Genomic DNA, 27,624 nt, shown 5'->3' on the forward strand with positions numbered 1-27,624 from the left:
TTATATAATTCCTTTTTTGCTTTCACAGCCATCCTTTCAAAGGTTTCCCAGTGTTCCACCCAATCTGAGGAAACGAGCAGTACAAGAGATACAAAAGCTGCTACACAAGTCATCCAAGAGATCCCACCAGACCAGAAAGGCTCTGGAACTTACTCAAGATTCTTTTTAGTGCCAAATCAAACAGGAGACTGGAGACCAATTTAGGATGTCAGCAACTTGAACAAATCAGTTCAACACTCAGTTTCAGATGGTCACAGTTCAGTCCATACTGCCTTTTCTGGGCAAGGATGATTGGATGTGCTCAATAGACCTTCAAGATGTGTGCTATCACATAAAAATGAACAGGTGTTCCAGAAGGTTCTTACACTTCTGGCTGGGAGCCAGTCATTACCTGTTCAGAGTCCTGCCGTTTGGTCTCACCACAGCCCCCAGGGTGTTCAAATGCATGGCAGTGGTAGCAGCTCACTTGAGACTGCAGGGATTCCAGGTGTTCCATATTTAGACTGGCTCATTACTGCTTTGACCATGCATCTAGTAATAGCAAGAGACACAAGGTACTCCAAACCTGCTCCCTTCTAGGAATCACAGTAAACTACAAGAAGTCTCAGTTACTTCCATCATAAACATTGGAATTCATAGGAGCACATCTCAGTACAATATCTGCAACAGCCTCAGTTCCCATAAACCGAGCTCAGAATTTGAGATTCCAAGTCGCAAAAATATTCACACCACCAGAATTTCGGCCCTATTAATTTTTCAAGCCTTGGTGTCAGTAGCCATAATTCTTGTTCCTCTAGCAAGATATATGAGAATTCTTCAGTGGATGCTAGCATCCCAGTGGTCAAGTCTTTAACAAAAGATGTCAGTTCAAATAAGTATCACGCAAACATGCAGTTAACACCTTTGGTGGTGGATAGGGTCAGATCAGCTTTTACAAGACCATCCGTTTAATTTATTTCAACTGAAAGCCATAGTGGCCACAGGCACATCCCATGTTGGGTGGAGGTGGCACTTTCTGGGAAAAACAGTTCAAGGCACATGGTCCCCCAAAGAGGCCTATCTGCATGTAAATGTTCTAGACATGAGAGCAGTGTTTTTAGCTTTGCAAGCTTTTTGGGATGCTCTCCTTGTAGAAACAGTTGAGATACAGACAGACAACATTTGGTACTTTGGTACATCAAGTAAAGAGGAACCATATCTTATCCCCTGTGTTGAGAAGCTCTTGGTGTGTGGCAATAGGCAGTCTCATCCATTCGCTTTCTGATAGCAACACACATTCTGGGGAAGTCCGATGTGATAGACAAATTGAGCAAGTCTGTTCTATCTTACAAATGGTGTCTCAGCAAAAAAAGTGATGGAGGTAATATTCTGTCAGTAGGGCCAGCCTTTCTGCAATCTTTTTGCATCTCCTCTAAACAACAAATGCAGCAAGTTCTTTGCCCAAATTCCCCCTCCGGGGAGAGAACTGAGGGACACTCTACTTCACGATTGGCCCTCCAGTATTCTCTATACTCACTCACCCTAATTCTTAGGGAAAGCTGCAAGACTGGTGAGCGAAGTATTCCTTAATACACCTTACTTGCCTCGACAAGGTTGGTTTCTCTTCCTTTGGCCTCATCTAATTTACCCACTTGGGATTCTGGATCCAATTTTAGACCTACTGTCTCACCCAGCAGGCGTGGTTTACCCAGATCTCAAACTTGAAGCTGACAGCGTGGCTTCTCCACTTCTGTTAATAGCTAGACAATCTGTGCCCTCGTCCCCTGTCCGTCATATACTTTTGCTTCCGACAAAGGTTCCACTAGGAAAAGCTACAAAAGTAAGTAGAAGAGGTTTGTTTGTTGGGAGCATCAAAAAAGTATCGATCCCTTTTCAGCCCCTCCACAAAGAGTACTAGAATTTTTAGCAGAAATCTTTGAGGGAGCTAACTCCACTACCATTAAAGTTCAGTTAACAGCAATCTCTATTTTTTATACAAGAGTTAACCGATGTTCTTCGTGTTTCACTGTTGCAGTCATCACATTTGGGGGTTATCTGCTTGCAGTAGCCCTCAGTTGGCCTGATTATCAAAGGATTGGGTCCTGCGTCGGTTGTTGTCTCATCTTCCATGATGTCAGGTAGTTAGGGGTATAAAGCATGCAGCTGACACCATTGCATCAGTCTTTCTTGCCTTGCGGTGCCCGAAGCAGAAGCAGTTCACAAGTGCTGGTTGGCAGACTCCTGAAATTTTCGTTTGAGTTTCAGAACCGAAGATGTTAAGTTGTCAATCTCGCCTTCATTCTTGCTGGATGGTTCGGAGCTGATCCTCAGCTCCGACTCGGCACTTGCTTTAGCTCGAGAACTCCTTTTACCAGCTCGAGGCAACCCTATATCCCATGATGCAAGGCGGAACTACCTCAGATCTCGTTTGCCGCTTAGCGAAAGAGGTCTCCTTTGCCAGCTGAGGTAAGTTTTTTCTTAGTCAAGTAAGAAAAAGTGTAGTTAGGGGTTTATTTTTCCCTGTTAGTGTTAGTTTAGTCTGTAATTAGTTACAGCCCACCCTATTCCCTTCTTTTCAACCTTTTTGTAAACTTTTATTAGTTTAATCTAAAGTAGTGTAGTCAGGCCTAGTTCCCCTTGGTTATCCCTTCCTGGGTGTTTGTGTAAGGGATTAATTTGTGTGTTTGTGGGGACTGTTTGTGTTCTATCCTCCTTAGGATGTCAAAAGAAGGCAAGGTCTCAGGCTTCAAGAAGTGTGACCAGTGCTGTCAGAAAATGTCTCTGACAGACGGTCACACTTCTTGTGTGTATTGCCTGGGGCCTTTGCACCTGCAGGACTCCTGTGCTTTGTGTCATGCTTTTAGCCAGAGAGTCCTGCAGGAAAGGAGGAATAAACTCATCCTCCGAGGTTTACTTAAACCTGAGGGTTCTCCTCCTAAATCAGGGTCAGGAAAACCTCATAAGCCACCGAAGGCTCAGGCTACTGTGTCCAAGCCTCCTCCGGTGGCTCCGGCTCCGTCGGAGCCGACATCGGCTCCGGCTGGAGTCGATACTTCTATTCAAGTAGTGGGTTCGGTGCCGGCTGGCTCCGATACCCTGACTACTGTGGCCTTGTCGGCCCCGGCTGGAGCCGACACTTTATCCAGTATCGGAGCCGAGATATCCTCGGCTCCATCTGGAGTTCAAGGGACTTCGGCTCCGATGGTTTCGACCCGTAAGAGATCTCGGTCCCCTTCTATAATGAGTATCCACTCGGCTCCGGGGTCTCCTCTGTTGTCGGAGCGGAGCCATCGGAGCCGATCTTCGAGATCTTCCAGGCTGTCTGACCACGATTTGGAGAGGGTGGTAAGCAGGCTGTTGAAGTCTCAGGCACTGGCCCAAATGCTCCATAGCCCGTCTCAACAGACTTCGGCTATAGCCCCAATTCTTGAACTTCCTCCTCCGACTCCACACCAGAGTTCGGAGCCGGAGCTTCTTGGGACAGTGACTGTTTCGATGCCGGAGCCGATACATCCTTCGGCTCCGTCGTCCTCGGCTCCGATCTCCTCCTTGAGACCTTCCTTGGAGGGATCCGGTCGTCGGGTTTCCACTGTCGGCTCCGAGGGGGCTAGTGGCATTGGACCCTTGTCCGACCCCGCTCTCCCTCTCGGGGCTTCGGCTTTGGTAAGCTCGGCGCCGACATCGGCCTCGGAGCCTTCTCTCTCCTTGGAGCCGACCATTCCTGTCTCTTCGGAGCGGGTGTGTTCCGGCCTCCCGGGGAGAGGAACCTTTGAGGTGATGAGGAGTGTCCTGGCCTCTGAGCCTGGTCAACGGTCCATCCCTCTAGCTCCTCCCTCATCAGTGCCTGCAGATGCCTCTTGCCAGCCTCTTGCTATCAGGCCCAGGGATCCATCGCCCCAGGTTTCCCCACTGGGAATTTCCTCCTCTTCCGAGGTTTCTCCTGATCCTGCAGGGGAACCCCCTCGGAAGAGGACGTGTAAGAGGAAACACACAGACTCCCCTAAGTTTACTACATCTGATACCGACTTAGATGAGTCGGAGGGTTCCCCATGGTCCCCCTCTGAGGATGTCTCCTTTTCAGACATCCTTGAGCTCCTCAAACAGAGGGGGAATTGGCCCTCCATTGACCCCTCCGAGGATGAGTCGGTATACCTGGAGGCTTTTGGATCCCGACCCTCCACCTCCTGGGTGTCTCCGCCTTTCGACACACTTATGCAGGTGGTGGCTCGAAAGGCGTGGGCGGCTCCAGATTCTGTGGAACCTGTCCCCAGAAGACCATCCAAGTTCATTACGGCCCCTTCGGATAAGCAGTTCCTTTCCAAAGGTGTCTCTGTGGATGCTATGGTGGTGGCGGCGGCCACTAAGAAGGAACTGGCGGATCCTTCAGTACCTGTCCATCCTCCTAACAAGGATTCTAGGACCATGGACAGGTATGGAAAGCGGATGTTTTCTTCAGCGACCTTTGCTATGCGTTCACTGAATTACCTTTGTCACTTCACCAGGCTTCAACGAGATATTCTCAAGGAACTGGGTGAAGTAGTCCAGGATCCTTCTGCTGCTGGGGCTCAGGAAAAGATTGCCTCACAGCTTGCTATCCTGAATTCCATATCTAACTCCTCCATGAGGCTCATATCTTATGCGGCCGATGGAGCGAGCAGAGCCGCAGGCACAGGAGTAGCTCTTAGACGCCAAGCCTGGATGCGGCTGTGTAATTTTTGGACCCCTTTAAGGCGTCCTTCACCAATACCCCCTTTGATGGTTCGGCGTTGTTCGGACCTCAGGTGAAGGATACTTTGACCAGGTGTGAGCAGGACGGTAAAACTCTTTCTGCCGTCGGAGTCCAATTTTCCACTCCTTCTAGACCATATCCCAAGGGTCAGAAAGGGGGGAAGATGTGGTTCCGTAAAGCCCAAGGAGCTACACCGGACACACGTGGTCAGTTTACCCCCAGAGGCAGAGGGGGTAACAATAATAGATGCCGCCCTAGAGGCAGGGGGGGTCCTCAGAACCAGGGCAACAGGGAGTCTCTTCCTGAGAAGCCCTTTCAGCATCCCTGAGGTGTTGCCCGACTGTCTACCCTTGGAGGCAGTCGGGGGAAGAATTTCACTGTACCCAGTAGCCTGGCAATCCCTATCCCAAGAGAAGTGGGTACATTCAATCATATCCGAGGGTTACAAGATTCCCTTCGAAAGGTTTCCCGTACCTCTACAATCCCTTCCAGACATCTCACCCGGTCAAAGGGATTTGGAAAAACAGGAGGTTTCAAAACTCCTAGAAAAAAGAGCCATCCAGACAGTACCGGCAGACCAAGTAGGATCCGGCGTCTACTCAAGATTCTTTTTGGTCCCCAAAAGGACGGGAGATTGGAGACCAATATTAGACCTGAGCAGACTAAACAAGTTTGTCAAGAAGGCAAGATTCCGGATGGTCACGCTTCAGTCCATTCTGCCCTTTCTGGGCAAGGACAACTGGATGTGCTCTATAGACCTTCAGGATGCGTACTATCACATAAAGATTCACAGACGCTCCAGAAGGTTTCTCCGCTTTCGGCTAGGGACCAGTCATTACCAATTCAGAGCACTGCCCTTTGGCCTCACTTCAGCCCCCAGAATGTTCACCAAATGCATGACAGTGGTCACAGCTCACCTGAGACGTCAAGGATTCCAGGTGTTTCCTTATTTGGACGACTGGCTCCTCTCCGCCACCACCAAGTATCAGCTTCTTCAGTCCAGAGACTACACCCTACAGCTTTGCAGGAAACTGGGAATTTCAGTAAATTTCGAAAAATCTTCTCTGCTGCCTTGCCAATCTATCACCTTTATAGGCGCAGAATTAAATACCGTCAAAATGTTAGCCAGGCTAACAGATCAAAGAATCCAGGACATCCAAAAATTTGTTCGGCTTCTGTTACAAAGCAACAAAATCAAAGCCAGGTTTGTCTTGAAAGTTCTAGGCCTAATGGCTGCGGCCATTGTTCTCTTACCACTGGCTCGCTTCCACATGCGTCTCCTACAGTGGATGTTATTCACGCAGTGGTCGTACCACAATCTTCCGATGAGACACGAAATCTTGGTAACACAGTCGTGCAGGGCTCATCTACAATGGTGGATATCTTCCCCTCTTCTTCATCTGGGCCGACCCTTTATTCCCCCTCCTCCGGTTGCCACAGTCACTACGGATGCCTCTCTGATCGGGTGGGGGGGGGCATTATCAGGGCAGGATGGTCCACGGGACGTGGCAACCCATAGAATACCATCTGCACATAAATGTCCTGGAGATGAGAGCAGTGCTTTTAACGTTGCAAGCCCTCGATGACTTTCTTCCCACAGGGACTATTGCAGTACAAACGGACAACATGTCCGTGGTCTGGTACATCAACAAACAGGGCGGAACCAGGTCCTATCCGTTATGTCGAGAAGCTCTCAGACTTTGGCAATGGGCGATCTCTTCTCAGCGGTTTCTGATAGCAACGCACATCCCCGGCAGGTCCAACCTTTTGGCGGACAGGCTAAGCAGATCTATTCTGATGCCTCACGAGTGGTCTCTCAATCAATCTGTAGTGGATCAGATTTTTCTGAAGTGGGGCACTCCTTGTTGCGATCTTTTCGCTACCCCTCAAAACAGCAAGTGCCCAGACTACTTCACACTATTTCCCCTTCCAGGCCAACCCCTGAGAGACTCTCTAACCCAGGATTGGCCTCGGGGACTTCTTTATGCTTTTCCTCCCTTTCCATTGATTCCACAAGTCATTCAGAAAGCCACCGTTTTGAGAGCCAAATTGATCCTCATTGCTCCATATTGGCCTCGACAAATTTGGTTTCCGTCTCTGCATCGTCATCTTCTGGTGCAGCCCTGGCATCTGGACCCAGTTCTGGATCTTTTGATCCACCAATCGGGTCATCAGCACCGGGCCATTCATTCTCTCAACCTCACTGCTTGGTTGCTCCACTTCCTTCCCTAGCCAGGCTACCAATGATTTCTGACTCGGTCAGAGACATTTTAGTGTCTTCTTTGAAGTCGTCCACGAGAACTATTTATGCTAGCAAGTGGCGACGTTTTTCAATTTGGGCAAACGCCAGAAATATTGATCCCTTTACTGCTCCCGTACATTCTGTTTTGGATTTCCTGGCGGAGGTTTTTCATTCAGGATCCTCGTCATCTACAGTCAAAGTACAACTGGCTGCTATTTCCAAATATCATGTTGGCTTGCATGACAATAACATCATGTCTCCTAGATTATGCAAGGCCTTTTTGAGAGGAGTTTTTCTCCTAAAACCACCTTTAAAGCATCCTCCTCCGCAATGGGATCTAAACTTAATGTTGGCATCCTTGATTCTACCTCCTTTCGAACCGTCTGCTACGTGTTCTTTGAAGTTATTGACGTGGAAAACTATATTTTTACTGGCTGTCACTTCTGCAAGAAGGGTTTCCGAGATTCAGGCCCTCTGTATTCATTCACCTTATTTGGTTTTTCATAAGGATAGGGTTTCGTTAAGAACTAACCCTTCCTTTCTCCCCAAGGTTGTATCTCAATCCAATATTAACCAATCTATAGATCTACCAGTCTTTTTCCCTAACTATTCTGACAGAGCTGAACAGAAACTGCATTTTTTGGATGTCCATCGTCAGCTCAGGTACTACTTGCATAGAACTAAACAAATTAGAAAATCGGACCAATTGTTTGTCTCCTATGCAGAAAACAGGTTAGGTCTTCCAGTTTCTAAAGTGACCTTATCCAGGTGGTTGACTTCCACCATTTCCTATGTGTACTCTCTCAGAGGCAAACAACTATCTTCCAAGCCAAAAGCACACTCTACCAGGAGTCTATCCACTTCTGTAGCCTTTCAGGATAGACTGCCCATTGATACTATTTGTGCAGCAGCTACTTGGGCCACACCTCATACCTTTGTGTCTCATTATAAGTTAGATTTGGCTTCCAGAGATAGGGCCAGTTTTGGTTCCACAGTTCTCAAGAGTCTGTTCCATTGAGCCACCCGGGATACAGGTGCTAGGGACGCGGTCCCATCCAGCAAGAATGAAGGCGAGATTGACAACTTAACATTTAGAAGTTATGTACCTACCATAACGTTCCATGTTAGTTGTCTTCTCTCGCCTTCTTTCTTGCGTCCCTCCCTCCTTCCCCCTGGCCTGGACAGATCTTGGAGAGTTCCTATTAGATTGTTTCCTCTGGAGCATTGTTATGAGGACTTCTTTTAGGAACCATTGTTCCTAATTATGTTAGGATAGTCTTTAGCAGGGTAAGTTAGCTGCCAAACGAGATCTGAGGTAGTTCCGCCTTGCATCATGGGATATAGGGTTGCCTCGAGCTGGTAAAAGGAGTTCTCGAGCTAAAGCAAGTGCCGAGTCGGAGCCGAGTATCGGCTCCGAACCATCCAGCAAGAAAGAAGGCGAGAGAAGACAACTAACATGGAATGTTATGGTAGGTACATAACTTCTAATTTTCAACTAAAGGTAAGTACCCTGTTGGGGAGACCTTTTCTTGCTCTAAACCGATGTCAGTAGAAGTCAATAATTGTATTTCTTGTGGAACGCAAATACCTCACAAAGATTTTCATTTGTACTGTATTCCTTGCCTAGGCCCTGACCACGACGTACCTCGCTGTTGGTTTTGTGCCTTATTTAAACAGCAAACACTTCATTGTCTGTATATTTACGCTTCTAAATATTTTGGTACTCGGTTCAATTATCCAGATGTGTTTTCGGTAAGCCATCCGACTACCGACATTCTGAAAAAAAGCAAAGATAAAGACAGAGACAGGCTGCCTAGGTCCAACGCTGCCCACAATGCTTTTCCTAAGCCAGTCCCCAGTTCGCCAGTACTCAGTGAGGCGCTTTTGCAGCCCCTGATACCCGCTACTTCAGATTCGCAGGCCTCTACTGAGACCCATTCGGAGTCCGGTATGCCGCCATATGCTTCAACTGTGGAACCTGCGCATGTCTCTACCTTGGATGGGTCCAGAGCCGCTCTGCAGACACCGGCTTCTGAGGGTGTATTCAGGCCTACTGACTTGCATATTAAACAGACGACATCTTCTTCTTCAAGGCCTAAAACTTGAACTATGCCAAGAAAACAGACGCCCAGACCACATGGTCAGGCCTCTATGCCTAAAAAACAGATAAGAATGGCTGAAGACCTTATTACTTTAATCAGGGGAAGCCAGCCTTCCCCCTCTGAGACCTAGGACTGAATTTGCTTATAATACTTCTGACCAGGATTCTGAAATGTCTGTTTCCTCTGAGGACCAGGATTTACCCTTATCTACCTATGAGGATTCTGATGCAGAGGACTCTATTCCCTCTGCTTCCCCCCAGAGGATTTCTGCTTTAGTGAAACCCTGCATACTCTTAGGGAGCACTTTAGCTGGGAAAGCCAGGGTTACTCTGATTCTAAAAAGAGACTTGGGGATTTCTCATCCTCCTGTAGTAGACATTGTTGATGCCTTTTCTGAATCTAGCTTGGCCCCTGACTCTCTACCTCCTGCTCCCAGAAAACCTGATAGATATTACAGGGTTCCTGACTCTCACAAGTTCCTCTTTAAAAATCCTAGTGCTGATCCTGAGACCATTTCACAGGGATCCAAGGGCATCAAGGCTACTACTGCCAAAAATCCTACCCCCTCTGATAGAGACTCCAGGGCGCTGGATAGATGAGGTAAGAATGTATGCACATATGCAACTTTGGCCATTAGGGCCTTAAACTGCCAATTTTATATGTTAAAGTATCAGCAACATATCATTGGATTGCTTAAACAGAAAATGATGTTGATTCCTGACTGTGCTGAAAATAAGGATTTACAGGATTTAATGCATTCTACTGAACAGGTTGGAAAGCATACTTTGCAATGTGGTTTTGATTCACTAGAACCGTCTTGCAGGGCTGCTGTCACTGGGTCTGTACTTAGAAGGCATGCTTGGCTTAAGGAGCAATCTTTGCCAGATCATGTTAAAGCTAAATTGCTGGATGCTCCCTTAAATCAGGACGGCCTGTTTGGCAACAAAGCAGAAGTTGTTCTTAAAAAGATGGAAGAAAAAGCTAAATATATGCAAACTGTTAAAGATTTCCTACAAGTACAACCTCCAAGATTTAGTAGACATTGGCCCTCTAAGAATTGGTCTTTTCCTGCCTCTTCCATACCTTCTCAGTCCAAACCCAGAACCAGCAGAACACCCAGGCTTCAGTTCCAGGGTACGCACAGGACTAAATAGTGGGGCGCTCCCACTTCCAAATCAGGGAGTAGTAAGACTCCATCCTATGGTAAACTGTCTCAATGACTTAACCTTAAAACTTCCAAGCACTTCTCAACTGACTGCTCCTTTAGAGGGAAAGATTGCTCTGCAGGCAAAAAAACTGGTAACTTGTTACCCAGGACAAATGGGTTTTAAATATAGTTTCCCAAGGATACAGATTTCACTTCCACACACTACCAACCCCAAACGGTTCCCCAGATCTACCCCCAAATCAGTGGGCAGAGGCTCAAAAGCAAGTTCTCGCTCTCTCTTAAGCATAAAGGCTATTCAAACTGTACCGGAAAAGGGGACAAGGTTTCTACTCGAGACTTTTCTTGGTACCTAGAAAAGGCGACTCTTGGCGTCCTATCCTGGACATTTCTATGTTAAACACCTTTTTGGTGATTCCAAAATTCAAGATGCTAACTCTTCAGTTACTTCCTATGCTAGACAAAGATATCTGGCTGGCAACACTGATTTAAAAGAAGCCTACCTGCACATCCCAGTCAGGGAATCTTGCCGAAGATACCTACGCTTCAAAGCAGGCTTCGTGCAATATCAGTTCTCTGCACTGCCCTTTGGCTTATCTACTGCACCCTGGGTATTCACAAAGTGCCTAGCTCCAGGCATTGCATTATGCAAGCAAAGAAATATTCAAATATACCCATACCTGGACAATTGTCTAATTCAGGCAGAAAGCCAGAACATACTTTAGAATCATCTGGCATTTGTACAAAAGGTGCTAACTTGTCTGGGGTACACCATAAACAAAAATAAATCACATCTGGTACCCTGTCAACAAATTATATTCCTGGGAGCAAGCTTGAACACAACTTCCCAGATGGCTTTCCTCACGCCAGAGAAATTCATTTGACAAATTACTTCAAACTAATGATCACAAAAACCCTACTATCTGCAAGGCAAATACTGCAAGCTTTGGGTTTCATGGCCTCCTGCATTCTACTAATTCCCTATGCAAGACTGCATATGAGGAAACTACAATGGTATCTAAAAAGCCTATGGTGTCAACATTCTCTGGATCTAGAAGCAATGATCCCTATCATACTTTGCATACAGTTAGAGTTCCTTTGGTGGGCCAGAGGCCTTCCACCAAAACAAGGGATTACCATTCACTCTACCGCATGCTGCCCAAACTCTAACAGACACATCAGACTATGGATGGGGGGCTCACCTGGCAGGGAAGTGCATTCAGGGCAAATGGAACCCAAGTCAAATGCACCTGCATATCAAGCAAAAAGAAATGTTAGCTGTACAGAAGGCTCTGACAGCCTTCAAGGACCACATTCTTCCAGGACAACTAATGGTAAGGACAGTACCCATTCTTACCCCCCTCTGCAGACTAGCCATGGCTCTGTGGAACACAGCCTTGCGCTACCAAGTGCATCTACAGGCTCAATTCCTGCCAGGAAAACTAAGTACACTGGCAGACAAACTCAGCAGAAATCTCATGAACCCACATGAGTGAAACTGGAACCAAAGATTTTCAACATGTTGATAAATGGGGGGAGCCCAGATAGAGACCCGTTTGCTTCCCCCCAGAACTACCAATTGGGCAAATTCTGCACAAGGACTCCCCACAAACAAGCTTGTAAAGTGGATGCTCTGTCCTTCAGCTGGAAAAATCTTATCAGTTTATGCCTTTCCTCCTCTCCAAAGTGCTACTAAAGATCAAACAGGACAAACCAAGGACGATACTGATTGCACCAGACTGGCCACGCCAACACTGGTACCCCCTCTTGCGCAGTTTGTCACTGCTGGCTCTATGGCACCTGCCTCAGACCTCTACCCTGCTGTCACAGCAGGAGAGCCAGTTTCTGCACCCTCAGCTTCAAACCCTGACCCTGGCAGCCTGGCTAATTTCCTAATCTCTCCATTACCATCCATCAGCAAATAAGTGTCGGATGTCATTTTGGAGGCAAGGAGGCCTAGTACTAGAAAATCTTATGCTGAAAAATGGAAAAGATTCTGTGCCTGGAACCAAACTCAAGGGATGGTCACAGCAGTGCCCAATTTATCTCAGATTCTTCAATACTTAACTGAGCTGCTTCACAAGGGCCTTTCATTTTCTCCATCAAAATTCACGCCTCAGCCATTTCAGCTGATTACAACACAGAACCACCCCTCTTCTCTCATCCACTGCTCAAGCAGTTCCTCAGAGGGGCCAAAAACTTAAGACCACCCAGGAGAGCCCCAACTCCAGCCTGGGACCTTAACTTTGTGTTGGAAAAACTCACTCTTCCTCCTTTTGAGCCAGCTGCAAGTACAGAGTTAAAATTTCTTTCTTGGAAAACCACTTTCCTTTTAGCAATTACTTCAGCAAGAAGGCTATCTGAACTACAGGCCCTTATGGCAGTGGAGCCTTTCATCATACTTCATGCGGACAGGGTGTCCCTCAGGACCAATCCCTCCTTCATGCCCAAGGTGGTATCCAGTGTGGCTCTTAATCAGTCCATTTGCCTACCTTCTCTTGTAATCCACAGAACAAAGGGGAAAGGATACTGCACTCCTTAGATGTGCACAGACAACTTAGATTTTATTTGGACAGGACTAAACCTCAAAGGAAATCTGAACAACTGCTGGTGGCATTTGCTGCAGGGGCAGAGGGGAAGGCTATTTCAAAGCAAACCATTTCTAAATGGATAGGCCATTGCATTCATTTCTGCTATATGCACCATGGAAAACCTGTCTCACAGGGGGATTAGACCCCATTCAAACAGGGCTGCATCTACCTCTACATCCTTTCTCAGAGGTGTACCTACCAGGGACATCCTAGAAGCTGCTACCGGGAGTTCTGTACATACTTTCACCAAGCATTACCATTTACTAATTTTCTCTAAATCCAGAGCTGACTTTGCCACTGCAGTTTTGCAGGGCCTCATAGCTGGTCCTAATGCTATATCTACATGTCTCCCTCCCATCCTTAGCTTTGGGAATCTACCCAAATGTGATGACTGCAACAGTGAAACACTAAGAACATAGTACAGTTGTGTACACTTACCATAAATGTGGATGTTGGAGTGTATTCACTGTTGCAGTCCTGGTTACTCTCCCTCCAGCCCCCTGACTTCTTTTGGCTATACCTTTACTCGCCTTTACTTTGCTTAAAAGCTTTTTGGTGTATTTGCTTTTTTGTTGGAGGTGTAACCTTGTATGTGTGTGTGTGTATGTGGTGTGTGTGTGTATATATATATATATATATATATATATAATATTTAATTGCTTCCTATTAGGGGGGCACCTGACATCTGGGGCAAGAAAAACTGATGCAATGGCATCGGCTGCATGCTTTATACCCCTGACTACCTGACATCAAGGAAAATGAAACAGCAACCAATGCAGGACTCAAGACTTTGATAACCAGGACGACTGAGGGCTACTGCAAGCAGATAACCTCCAAATGTGATGACTGCAGCAGTGAATACTCTTGAACATCTACATTTATGGTAAGTGTACACAACTGTACTTTCTGTAGCTTTTGCAATGATATGCAAGGCCTTTCTAGGAGGTACTACTTTACTTAGACCACCTTGTAAAGATCCTACTCCTCCATGGGATTTGAATCTTGTTCTGCAGGCCTTGGTCCATTTCCAATTTGAACCAACTGCAAAATGTGATAATACAGTTTTGACTTGGAAGACCTTATTTCTAGTTGCCATTACCAGTGTCAGGAGAATTTCAGAACTCCCAAGTGTTATCCTGTAAACCTTGAAAAAAAAAAACACTTGATTTTTCCATAAGGATAGAGTGACATTAAGAACTAACCCTCCATTCCTAAGGTGGTGTCAGAATTCAATGTCAGGTCTATTAACTTGCCTGTTTTCTTCCCAAAATTTGAAAGCAAACGCAAATACATTTTGCCTGAACTAGATGTTCATAGGCAGCTGTGTTTTTACTTGCACAGAACAAAAGACATTAGAAAATCTGATCAGTTATTTATATCTTCTGCAGATAAACTGGGCAAGTCTGTCACAAAAGTGACATTGGCAAGATGGTTTACGGACTGCATAGCCTCCTTTGTATATAGTAAGTCAGGCATTCCATTACCAAAACCTTTAAAAGCTCACTCTATAAGATCTATGGCAAACTGGGCAATATTTTTATCCAACCACTCCATGGATGACATTTGCACAGCTGCTACTACTTGAGTTAATCCTCAAACTTTTGTTACTCACTGCAAATTAGATCTGGTCTCGAGAGGAAGAGCAGCCTTTGGTTCAGCTTTGCTCAGGAATATCCTTCCTTAGAGTCCACCCAGAATGTAAGGTTGCTGGGAACTCTGTTCCAGTGGTTGAAGAATGAATGAAAATTGACAACATCAGATAAATAAGTTATGTACTTACTACAATGTTCCATCTGTGTTGTCCATTTTCATTCTTCCTCAACTTCCCACCCAACCTTTGACATCTTGGACTTTTGGAAGAATGACATTTCATTAAAACACCGCTATTTCTTCTGTGGAGCTCCAGATATTGGTTCCCTTTGTTAGGAACACTGTTCATACAGTTACTATTTATATCAGTTAGCAAACAAGGTCCGAAGTGTTAGGGGTTGGTGCATTGTGAGTAGAGAGGAGTTTGAGAGTTCTAGTTGGCCACGAACTGTAGTATTAGCCAAATCTGATCCCAGGATCAAATCCGAACCCAGTGGTTGAGGAAGAATGAAAATGGACAGCACAAGACGGAATGTTTGGTAAGTACATAACTTCATTTAGTTTAATTTATTTGCAGTTGTTTCTAAATCTTTAGTGAGAGAGTCATTTTTCATGATCTGTGAACCTATGATCTGGTTTATTTCTGTAATCATTTATAGCCTTTTATGCCAAGCTTCATGATGCTGCATTTATTGACAGTAGAAGTGAGGTTATTACTATTTCACCAGGTGTGTTTTTTTCTGTTGGCTATGTTTAAGTAATTTGCATCTTCTTGAATTAAATTTGTTATGCAGTTTGCAGTCATCATCATGTTTGGTTGTCAAGATCATTTACTACTTTATCTGAAAAGAGTAGTGCAAAAAGAACTGTCCCTTGTACACAGTTTTGTAAGGTATTACTGGTAATTTTTGTTAGGATGTACAGATACCCCCCACCGTAATAAGCGTTTCCTATTTCTTAACCCGTGATTTGCTAGTTATGAGTGGATTGATATGTAATGCTTTAATTTGACCATTATTCCATTTTGTAGAATAGTGCTGAATGCTTTAACCAGATCAAAATGTGCAGTGTTCTTTAGGAGCTGCAATTAATTCTTCAAAGAAAACCATAATGTTACAGTCACATGACATCTCATTAACCAACTCAAAACTCTCTCACTTTGCATATGCTCAAACTATACCATGATTTTACCTTAAGTACTTATCAGACTGCTAGGTCTAAATTTGAGTGTGACATAACTCATTTCCTTTCCATTTCATAAAATTAATGAGTCATATTTATACCATTTTCTATTTGCTGGTAGGCAGTTTCATAAACTGGTTTAGCCTTAGACTTCATGTGGGTCAAGCAAGTATGTATTACTGTACCATGTAGGAGCAGTAGCAGTGCATGTTTGTTTCTTGGTTTGTTGAACGTGTTTGCAAGCACAGGGGACAAGTGTGCTGACAGGTATGATTGTATGTCATGTGCGCAATTCTGTCACTAAAGAGGGAAATTGGGGGAAAAAAAGACACTGCTAAGCTCTGATTATTAGAGGAGGTATCCTTTATGTAGAAGCACTGTTATGTTACGAATGAAGTTATTTATGAGCGCTTTGCACAACTGTACTTTAACTTTTGGACATGTTTGCTTATTAGAAATTAGAGAATCACAGAAAAAAGTATAGTATAACAGCACTCTTTCGCACTGTTTACTTGATTTACCAAAGCACATTATTGGCAAAAATGTGTAATATGATTTGTCTTGCAGGCTAAACTAGCACCACTTCCTTTTGAAAATTTAAGACCAAATTTTTTCCTCTCTTTTAATGCTTTTTTAGAACACCACAGAATAAGCTCTCTAACCAGAGTACAACTCCTGATCCTCCAGCACCAAAAAGTACACCACCTAAAAGTACTTCAAAAACCAAAGCTAAGCAGTCAAGAGATGGCGCAGAACCTCCACCAAAAAAAAGGAAAAAATGGAAGGAAATTTCATCTCAAACTTCTGTAGTATCATCTGTTGATGCAGGTAAATATACTTCCTTTTTTCCAGTTGCACGTTTTTCATGCATTTTGTCTAAGAATGATTGTAGCATTAGTTGAAAGTGAAACAGAAAGCATTTTTTTATTATTATTTAGACAATTGTTGCAACTTTTGCTTTATTTATAATGATGTTCGTTGTGTTTCACTGTTGCAGTCATCACACTTGGGTTATCCTGCCAGGGATAGCCCTCAGTCGGCCTGAATGCCAGAGGTTTAGTATTTCTGCTTCGGTTGCTGTCACTTCATACTGACATCAGGTTGTCAGGTCGTCAGAGATATAAAAACAGGCAGCTGACACCATTACATCAATCTTTCTTTGTTAGGAGCCCGAAGCAGAACCAGTTTGCACGAGTGCCAGTCGGCCACTACCTGAGTTTTCGTTTCCGAATTTGAAACATCCTGAAGTCTTCCAAAGCTAAGTACCCCGTTATGGATCATTTTTTCTTGCTCTAACCGATGTCACAAAAAGTTAATTGTCTCGCCTGTGGAAAGCAAGTATCACACCGAGATTTCCATTCTTACTTTTCACCTGTTTAGGCCCAGACCACAAAGTACCTTGCTGTCAGTTTTGGGCTTTGTTCAACACCCAAACTATTCTTCGTCGGGCCCTTATTGTAGCTAAATACTTACATTCTTGATCTCCGTATTCCGAAATGGTTTTGGTAAGCCATCCGACTACCGATCTTCAGAAAAAATGTATGGGTAAAGACAAAGACAGACTGCACAGGTCCAACACTGCCGACGACGCTTCCGTTAAGCTAGTCGCCAGTTTGCCACTACTCAGTGAGGAGCTTTTGCAGCCCCTGATGCCCACTTCATTGGATTTGCAGACATCTACCGAGACCCGTTTGGTGTCTAGTATGCAGCAAGACTCTTCTTTGACTGTGGAACCTGCAGATGTCTCTACCTTGGATGGGTCCAAAGCCGCTGTGCAGGCACCAGCTTCTAAGCAAGTTCTTTGCACTATCGATACTAGACACAAACCGATGACTTCTTTCGCGTCTTCAGTTCTTTCTAAAACTACCAAGTTTCTAAGGCCAAGAGTTCGAGCTACGCCTAAAAAACTGATGACTCAAACTCAAATGCCTGCTTCCTTGCCACAATCTCAGATGCTTAAAATGGCAGAAGACCTGATCATGCTGATTAGGGGAAGCCAGCCTTCCCCTGCTAAAAGAAAGAGACTTGTCCCCACCAGCTTTATCTGACCAAGAGTACGACGACTCTGAGGTCTCTGAATATGAAGACATGCCCTTATCTGCCTGTTGAGGATTCAGATGCAGAGGAAACCATTCCTTCTGCCTCCCCTCTGGAGGACTTTTCTTTTGGTGAAACCCTGCATACTTTGAGAGAGCGTTTCCCATATGGAATGCCAGGATTATCCTCAGTCCAAAAAGAGACTCTTGGAATTTTTAGATTTACCACAGCAGAGACCCTTAGCTGTCCCTCCTGTTCTGGATGTTGTGGATGATGTCTTTATGGAATCCAGTCTAACTCCTGATACTTTACCCGTTGCTCCAAGGAAACCGGACAGGTACTATAGAGTCCCTGACTCTCACAAATTTCTATTCAAAAATCCTACTGCTGACCCAGAGGTAGTCTGCCAAGGACCTAAAGGAATAAAAGCAACTACATCTAAGAATCCCACCCCTTTGGACAGGGATTCCCGAGCCTTAGACAGATGGGGTAAGAAAGTATACATCTCTGCAACGCTCGCCATTAGAGCATTGAATTGTCAGTTGCACATGCTGAAATACCAGCAGAGCATACTATGGAACTTAAGCAGACATTATCTACCTTTCCTGACTGTGCAGAAAATAAAGAATTACAGGAGCTTATGCATTCTGCAAGCCAAGTCAGCAAGCATATACCCTACAATGTGGGTTTGACGCCCTAGAAGCATCTTGCAGGGCAGCAGTAACAGGTTCTGTACTTAGAAGGCATGTCTGGCTTTAAGGAGCAGACCTTGCCAGACCATGTAAAATCAAAATTACTGGACGCTCCTCTGAACAAGGACGATCTGTTTGGCACCAGAGCAGAAGAGGTTTTAAAAAAGGTGGAAGAAAAAGCTAAGTCTGTGCAGACAAAGATTTTTTGCAAGTGCAGCCTCCAAGATTCAGTAGGCATTGCCCCTCAAAACATTGGTCCTTTCCAGCCCCCTCAAGGCCATTTCAAACTAGACCCAAGGGAAACAGACCCCCCCCCATATTACAGTCTCAGGGTATGCAGAGATCTAAGCACTGGAGTACCTCCACTTATAAAGCAAGGAGTGCTGAGCCACCCCCTTATGGAAAGAATTCACAATGACTTAACTCCACTTTTCACCCCCTGCCCAATTGCTTGTGACCCTAGGAGGAAAACTTGCCCACCATGCAAAAAACTGGACCAACATCACCAACAATCGATGGGTCCTCAACATAGTATACCTGGGGTACAGATTTTATTTCCACATGCTGCCAACCCCAAAAAGGGTTCCCAGACCTTCCTCCAAACCAGTGGGCAGAGGTACAAAGCCAAGTTCAGTCTCTGCTCTCTATAAGGGCAATTCAGCCTGTTTCTGCAGAACAGATAGGCCAATGTTTTTATTCCAGACTCTTCCTGGTACCCAGAAAAGAGGGCACCTGGCGCCCAGTCTTAGATCTACCACTTTAAACACCTTCCTGGTAATACCAAACTTCAAAATGCTCACCCTTCAGCAGCTTCTCCCTATGCTGTCCAAAGATGCCTGGTTAGCCACCCTAGACCTAAAGGAGGCCTATCTGCACATCCCAATCAAGGATTCCTGCAGGAAATATCTACGTTTCTTGGCAAGTTCTATGCTTTATCAGTTCTCTGTACTTCCCTTTGGCTTATCTACTGCTCCCAGAGTTTTCACAGAATGCCTGGCCCCAGCCATTGCCTATTGCAGACAGAGAAATATACAAATTAATCCCTACTTAGACGATTGCCTGATTCAGGCGGACAGTCAGGAAAAGCTGTTGCAGGAACTGACATTTTTAAAGGACATTCTAACCTCCCTGGGGTATACTGTCAATGAAAAGAAATCCAAACTAGTCCCCAGTCAAAGAATTATATTCCTGGAAGCAAGCTTGGACACAGCAACCCTGATGGCATTCCTTACTCCAGAAAAACAAACCTATCTGACAGGCTACTTGGCTCAAATGGCCAACAGAACCCAGCTGTCCGCAAGGAAAATCCTGCAGGCTCTAGGTTACATGGCCTCCTGCATTCTACTAATTCCATATGGCAGACTGCATATGAGGAAACTTCAGCGGTACTTAAAAAGTCTTTGGTGCCAACATACTCAGGACCTGGGAATGATCATTCCTATAATAACTTGTCTAAGGAAAGAGTTCCTTCGGTGGGCAGCAGCATGCAACCACAACAAGGGACTTCCCTTTACACAACCCTACGCTGTCCAGACCCTAACCATAGACGCATCAGACTTTGCCTGGGGTGCACATCTGAACGGCAGGTGCATTCAGGGCCACTGGAGCCCAAATCAAGTTCATCTGCACATCAACCAAAAAGAGATGCTAGCTGTTCAGCATGTTCCGACAGCCTTCATATCCCTACTCTCACCGGGGCCCCTACTAATCAAAACGGACAACACCACAGTGATGTGGAACATCAACAAGCAGGGGAGGACTCATTCTTACCCACTCTGCAGGCTAGCCATGACCCTGTGGAACACTGCCTCAGCCATGCATATTCATCTGCAAGTTCAATTCCTGCCAGGCAACCATAACTCTCTGACAGACAACTTGAGCAGAAATCTCCTTGACCCACACGAGTGGCAATTAAACTACAACATCTTCAGCCTTGTGACCCAGAAATGGGGAACCACAAAGGTGGACCTATTTGCCTCTCCCTACAGCCACCAGCTCAGCAAATTCTGTATCAGGATACCTCACAGCAAGGCCTGGAAAATGGATGCCCTATCCTTCCAGTGGGCAAACCTCTCAATCTATGCATTTCCCCCTGTGCATCTTCTTAAGAGTATTACTCAAGATAAGGGAGGAAAGACCAAGAACAATCCGCATTGCCCCAGATTGGCCACGCCAACACTATGCCCACTACTGTGCAGTCTGTCACCAGTGCCCCCATGGCACCTGTCCTATACCCCAAATCTTCTGACTCAGCAGGAGGGACAGTTCTTGCATCTGCAGTTGCAGACACTGAACCTTGCAGCCTGGCTTATTCCTTGAATTCTCCACCAGTAGCCAGTGTAAGCAAGCATGTTCTGGATGTCATACGTGAAGCCAGATGATCCAGTACAAGGAAATCCTATTCCGTTAAGCTAGTCGCCAGTTTGCCACTACTCAGTGAGGAGCTTTTGCAGCCCCTGATGCCTTGTTAAGTGGACAAGGTATTGGATTTTCACTAAAGGAGTGGAGACATCACACAGCCCTCCTTACCTCTCATCCTGGATTACCTGGCAGACCTACTCCACAGAGGCCTGTCCTTTTCTTCCATTAAGATCCATGCCTCTGCCATCTCTGCTCATTACAGCACTGAGCCACCTGTCTTCTCGCACCTTCTCATCAAGCAGTTCCTGAGAGGGGCTAACAACCTAAGGCCACCAAGAAGAGCCCCCACCCCTGCTTGAGAGTTAACTTTGTGTTAGAAAAGCTCACGCTACCTCCCTTTGAGCCTGCAGCATCAGCAGAGTTAAAATTCCTCTCTTGGAAAACAGCCTTGCTTCTGGCTATCACTTCAGCTAGAAGAGTGTCAGAGCTACAAGCACTTATGGCTGTGGAACCAGTCATTATTTTTAATGCTGACAGGGTCTCTCTCAGGACTAACCCAACTTTCATGCCTAAAGTGGTGTCCAGTGTGGCTCTCAGCCAATCAGTTCATTTTCCCACCTTTCTCCCTAATCCTCAAAATAAGGGGGAAAAAGGATCCTGCACTCTTTAGATGTGCACAGACCGCTCAGATTCTACATTGATAAGACTAAGCCCTTTAGGAAATCTGACCAGATGTTCATCGTGTTTCACTATTGCAGTCATGACTGTAGGGTTCTCCCCTGCCTGCAGGCAGTCCTCGGTCGGCCAGAATCCCAAAGTCTGGGTCCGGCGTCGGCTGTTCAGCCATGCTTCCTGACGTCAGAGCGCCAGGAGTACAAAGCTGACAGCCGACGCCATGTTCTCCAGTCTTTCTTGCCGTGCGGTGATAGCAGTTCGCAAGTGCCGGTCGGCTGACTCCTGACAATTTTTTCTAAACAAACTTCAGTCCGAGGACTTTCTTCTCCTACTCAAAGCTAAGTACCCCGTTGGGGAAACTTTTTTCTTGCTCCAGTCCGATGTCAGAAAAAGTTAATAATTGTATTTCATGTGGGAAGCAAATACCGCATAAGGATTTTCATTCTTACTGTATTCCTTGCTTAGGCCCTGACCACGACGTAGCTAGTTGTCGGTTTTGTGCTAGATTCAATCAACGTACTATTAAATGAAGGTATGATTTTGCATTTCATTACTTCGGTAGGTGTTTTAATTACAAAATGTCGTCGGATACGGTTCCGGCTACCAGAGTTCACAAACGACGCAAGGACAAAGACAGGCCTCCGAGGTCCAAATCAGATGATATCGCACAAGCAGAGCCAGCTTCAGGTTCGGCCGTCATCAGTGAGGCGCTTTTGCAGCCCCTGTCGTCTGCCATTTCGGAGCCGATAGCCGAAACGGACTCCCACGAGGAGCCAACTAGGCCTTTGAATATTTCTGTTGCAGGACCTTCGGATGGGTCCAGAGCCGCTGTGCAGGTACCGGCTTCCGAAGGGGTTTTTAGGCCTAATCAGCTTCTAATAAAGGCAAAGCCAAAGACGAAGGCAAAGACTCCTTCCAAATCAAAGACTGCAGCCCAGGCCTCTTCTGATCTGGCTCCCAAGTCTCAGAAACAGTTACTTAAGATTGCGGAGGACTTACTTACTATGATTAGGGGTTCCCATCCCCCTCCAGGTAAAAGGCCAAGGCAGGAAGTTTATTATGACTCCTCTGATCAGGCTTCTGTTTCTTCAGTTTCTTCTTCTGACCAGGAATATTCTTTCCCTCGTTATGAGGATTCTAATGCTGAGGAATCCATTCCTTCAGCTTCTCCCCCTGAGGATTTCTCTTTTGGGGAAACTTTGCATGAAATGAGGGAACATTTCCACTGGGAAGGACAGGAGTATTCAGAATCTAAGAAAAGACTAAGAGATTTTCTTCTTCTTCCCCAACATAGACCCCTGGCTATTCCTCCTATTTTGGATATTGTGGATGATGCTTTTTCGGAGGCTAACTTAACTCCTGATTCTTTTCCTCCAGCTCCTGGTAAGCCAGACAGATACTCTAGGGTTCCTGATTCCCACCAGTATTTATACAAGAACCCTACTGCTGACCCTGAAACCATTTCTCAGGGTCCTAAGGGCGTAAAGGCCGCTTCTGCTAAAAACCCCATTCCCACTGAGAAGGATTCCAGATCTTTAGAAAGATGGGGCAAGAAGTGTACACTTCTGCTACTTTATCTATTAAGGCTTTAAACTGTCAGTTTCATATGCTGAAATACCAGCAATTTCTCCTGTCTGTTCTAAAACAAAAGCTAACTTCCATTTCCGCCTGTGCAGATGATAAGGAGCTACATGACTTAATGCATGCCACTGAACAAGTTGGGAAGCATGGTTTACACTGTGGATTTGATGCCTTGGAGGCTACTTGTAGGGCTGCTGCCTCTGGCACAGTAATTAGAAGGCATGCATGGTTAAAGGAACAAAATTTGCCAGATCATGTAAAAGCTAAATTATTGGATGCTCCTGTTCAGCATAATGTTTTGTTTGGATCTAAAGCTGAAGAGGTGATTAAAAAGATGGAGGACAAAGCAAAATCCATGCAAACAGTTAAAGATTTCTTACAAGTACAGCCACCCAGATTTAGTAGGAATTGGCCTACAAAAAATTGGTCCTTTCCCAATTCAGACAGGCCTCAGAGGGGTAGATACAGACGCTCCCGAGGAAGGCCTCAAACGCAAGCCTCTTATAGACCAAGACAGTGGACTGCTTCCACCCCTAGGGGAGGAGAGGACAGGTCGCAAGCTCATCGGAACCAGACTCAATGACTCCCTCTGTTGGGCTGCAGGAACTTCTTGCCTGGAAGCCCCTTTCGGAGGAAAATTTTCTCTTTTTCACCTAAATTGGACTCATATAACCCAAGACAAGTGGGTTCTGGATGTAGTTTCAAGAGGTTACAAATTCCATTTTCATACCCTACCAAGGCCAAGCAGATGGCCAGATCTTCCAAAACATCAATGGTCAGAGGCCTTAAACCAGGTGGAAGCTCTCCAATTCATGGAGACCCGTTCTGGATCTGTCAGTCTTGAACACTTTTCTAGAGATACCAAAATTCAAGATGCTTACTCTACAGCAGCTACTTCCAATGCTGACCAAAAATGCATGGATGGTAACTTTGGATTTAAAGGAGGCATATTTACACATTCCCATCAGGCAGGAACACAGAAAATACCTCTGGTTCAAGGCCGGAACGAGACACTATCAATTCTCTGCGCTGCCCTTTGGATTGTCTACTGCGCCCAGGGTCTTCACCAAATGCCTGGCTCCAGTAGTAGCTTATTGCAGACACAAGGGAATTCAAATTTACCCTTATCTGGATGACTGTCTTATTCAGGCAGACAGCAAGGATGTCTTACTCCAGCATCTAGAGTTTGTTCAGAATCTTCTCAAGTTCCTGGGATTCACTGTAAACATAAAGTCAAATTTGGCACCCTCACAACAGATAATTTTTCTGGGCGCTTCTCTAAACACAACAACCCAGATGGCATTTCTGACATGCGAAAAACAATTACAGCTGGCCTCAACTTTCAAAACCTTGGCAACTTTAACTCAGCTATCTGCAAGGAGATTCCTGCAGGCTTTGGGTTACATGGCCTCCTGCATCCTTCTCGTACCATATGCAAGACTGCATATGAGGAAAATACAGTGGTACCTAAAAAGTGTATGGTCTCAGCATTGCCACAGTTTAGACATACTGATCTCCGTCCTGCCTTGTCTTCAAAAGGAATTCCTTTGGTGGTCCAAGGCATGTACTCTAAACAAAGGAAAACCCTTCTGTCTGCCTCCTGCCACTCAGATACTGACCACGGACGCCTCAGATTATGTATGGGGAGCCCATTTTCAGGGCAACTGTCTGCAGGGCCTTTGGACAAAGGGTCAGAAGCACCTGCATATCAATTTAAAGGAAATGTTAGCCGTTCAGAAAGCTCTATTGGCCTTCAGGAATCTTCTACAACCAGGACAACTACTGATACGGACAGACAACACCACAGTTATGTGGTACATAAACAAGCAAGGGGGATCTCATTCCTATCCCCTTTGCAGAATAGCCATGGATCTTTGGAACACAGCTCTAGCTTGCAATCTGGACCTTCAAGCACAGTTTCTACCAGGGAAGCAAAACTTCCTGGCAGACAGTCTGAGCAGACACCTTTCGGACCCACACGAATGGATGCTGGACACCGAAATTTTCAAGATGATTACTGCAGTCTGGGGATGTCCTCACATAGACCTCTTTGCATCCCACCTCAATCATCAACTACAGATTTTTTGCACCAGGACTTTCCACGAACAAGCTTGGAAAGTGGATTCAGTTGGAGAAACCTCTCGGGATATGCCTTTCTGCCTCTTCCTCTTCTTCCACGAGTATTATTAAAGATCAAACAGGACAAGCCCAAGATGATAATCTTGCTGGCCCCAAATTGGCCTCGACATTTCTGGTACCCAACTCTGAAAAACCTTTGTCTGGAGCCCCCTTGGGTTTTACCACAGACTCCAAACCTTCTGTCCCAACACCAGGGTCAGGTTCTACACTCCCATGTCAAAACTCTCAGCCTGGCGGCCTGGTTAATCCAGGGTCTTTGAATCATTCTCTCCTACCCAAGCAGGTTATGGATGTCATTTTAGAAGCCAGACGTCCTAGCACTAGAAAATCTTATGCAGGAAAATGGAAAAGATTTTGTTCCTGGATGCAGGCTCAGGATTCTGATCCTCTTATTCCTAACATTCCTCAGATTTTACTTTACCTGACAGACCTCTTACATAAGGGTCTTTCTTTCTCTTCCATAAAGATTCATGCCTCTGCTATTTCTGCTCATTATAATACAGACCCTCCAATCTTTTCCCACCAGCTCATGAGACAGTTTCTCAGAGAAGCTAAGAACTTAAGGCCCCCTAGATCTCCTCCCATTCCTGCTTGGGATCTCAACTATGTTTTGGAAAAGCTCACCTTACCTCCTTTTGAGCCTGCTGCCACATCTGACATCAAGTTTTTATCTTGGAAGACAGCCATCCTGTTAGCTCTGATCTCTGCCAGGAGAGTTTCAGAGTTGCAAGCTCTTATGGCTGTAGAACCTTATATTATTTTTCATCAAGACAGGGTGTCTTTAAGGACTAATCCTACTTTCATGCCTAAGGTGGTTTCCAAAGTGGCTTTAAATCAAACTATTCACTTGCCAACTTTTTTCCCCACTCCTCAAAATAAAGGGGAAAGGATCTTACATTCCTTGGACGTACACAGACAACTACGTTTTTACCTGGACAGAACCAAGGACATCAGGAAATGAGAGCAATTTGTTTCTTATGCTTCAAGTTCCCAAGGTAAAGCCATTTCAAAACGGACCATTTCTAAATGGATTGCTCATGGAATCAGATTTTGCTATTCACACCATGGAAAGCAAATCCCAGGGAGTATAAGGACTCACTCTACCAGAGCTGCTGCCACTTCAGCTGCCTTCCTCAGTGGAGTTCCTACCAAAGACATTTTGGAAGCTGCAACTTGGAGTTCAGTGCATACTTTTTCCAAGCACTACAATCTACCTCTCTACTCTAAGTCTAGGACAGGCTTTGCTTCTGCAGTCTTGCAGGGCCTTATAGCCGCCCCCTCTACTTTGACCACCTCCCTTTCATTTTGCTTTGGGACTCTACCCTACAGTCATAACTGCAATAGTGAAACACGATGAACATACTACAGTTGTGTACACTTACCATAAATGTAGATGTTCGAGTGTCTTCACTGTTGCAGTCTGGGTTTCCCTCCCTCCTGTCCCCTCTTATTTTTTCTTTTGTGTGGTTCCTTTTTTCACCCTTCTTCTGAGGTGTATTTGCAAAGGGTATGGGACCTTACTCATTTTGGAACTTCTGACATCTGGGGCAAGAAAAACTGGAGAACATGGCGTTGGCTGTCAGCTTTGTACTCCTGGCGCTCTGACGTCAGGTAGCATGGCTGAACAGCCGACGCCGGACCCAGACTTTGGGATTCTGGCCGACCGAGGACTGCCTGCCGGCAGGGGAGAACCCTACAGTCATGACTGCAACAGTGAAGACACTCGAACATCTACATTTATGGTAAGTGTACACAGCTGTACTTTACTAGTCAGCTTTGCACCAGAGGCAGAGGGCAATTCCATATCAAAAACCATTTCCAAATGGATAGCACACTGTATCCATTTCTGTTACAAACACCATGAGAAACCACCCCCTCAGGGGTTCAGAACACATCCTACTAGGGCAACTTCAACCTCTACAGCCTTTCTCAGAGGAGTTCCTACCTGGAACATTCTGGAAGCTGCTACTTGGGGTTCTGTCCATACCTTCACCAAGCATTACCACCTGCCTATCTTTTCCAACTCCAGAGTTGGCTTTGCAACAGCAGTCCTGCAAGGGCATACTAGCCAGCCCCAACTCTCCTTGACTGCCTCCACCCATTCTTCAGCTTTGGGCATCAACCCAAGTATGATGACTACAACAGTGAAACACGAAGAACATAGTACAGTTGGGTACCCTTACCATAAATGTAGATGTCTGAGTGTATTCACTATTGCAGTCCTGGTTTCCCACCCTCCAGCCACTTTGTATCTCTCTCTCTTCCCATCTCTCTTCCACACTACTTACAGGGCTATTGGTATTTACTTTTTACTGGTGGTGTTTTTCCACCATAACTTATCTCCCTATTTGGGGGCTCCTGACATTTGAGGCAAGAAAAACTTGATTTATTGGTATTGGCTGCCTGTTTTTATACCTCTGACCTGACATCAGTACTGAAGCAACAGCAACCAACGGAGAAATACTAAGCCTCTGGTATTCGGGCCGACTGAGGGCTACCCCTGCAGGATAACCCAAGTGTGATGACTGCAACAGTGAATACGCTTGGACATCTACATTT

General features: G+C 45.5%; 1 protein-coding gene across 1 annotated transcript in view; it reads left to right on the plus strand.

The window, feature by feature from the left end:
• The window catches only part of QSER1 (glutamine and serine rich 1), a gene marked incomplete at its 5' end in the record, with an annotated part of 2,529,639 nt that overhangs the window by 495,041 nt on the left and 2,006,974 nt on the right, over nucleotides 1-27,624 (plus strand). The window contains one exon of the mRNA XM_044059174.1: nucleotides 16,218-16,408. Coding sequence (XP_043915109.1) covers nucleotides 16,218-16,408 — 191 coding nt within the window. The remainder of the gene's footprint in view (nucleotides 1-16,217; nucleotides 16,409-27,624) is intronic.

Source organism: Protopterus annectens, chromosome 17.part0 (genome assembly GCF_019279795.1).
Source record: "Protopterus annectens isolate FY-2018-M chromosome 17.part0, PAN1.0, whole genome shotgun sequence".
Classification (NCBI taxonomy): Eukaryota; Metazoa; Chordata; order Ceratodontiformes; family Protopteridae; genus Protopterus; species Protopterus annectens.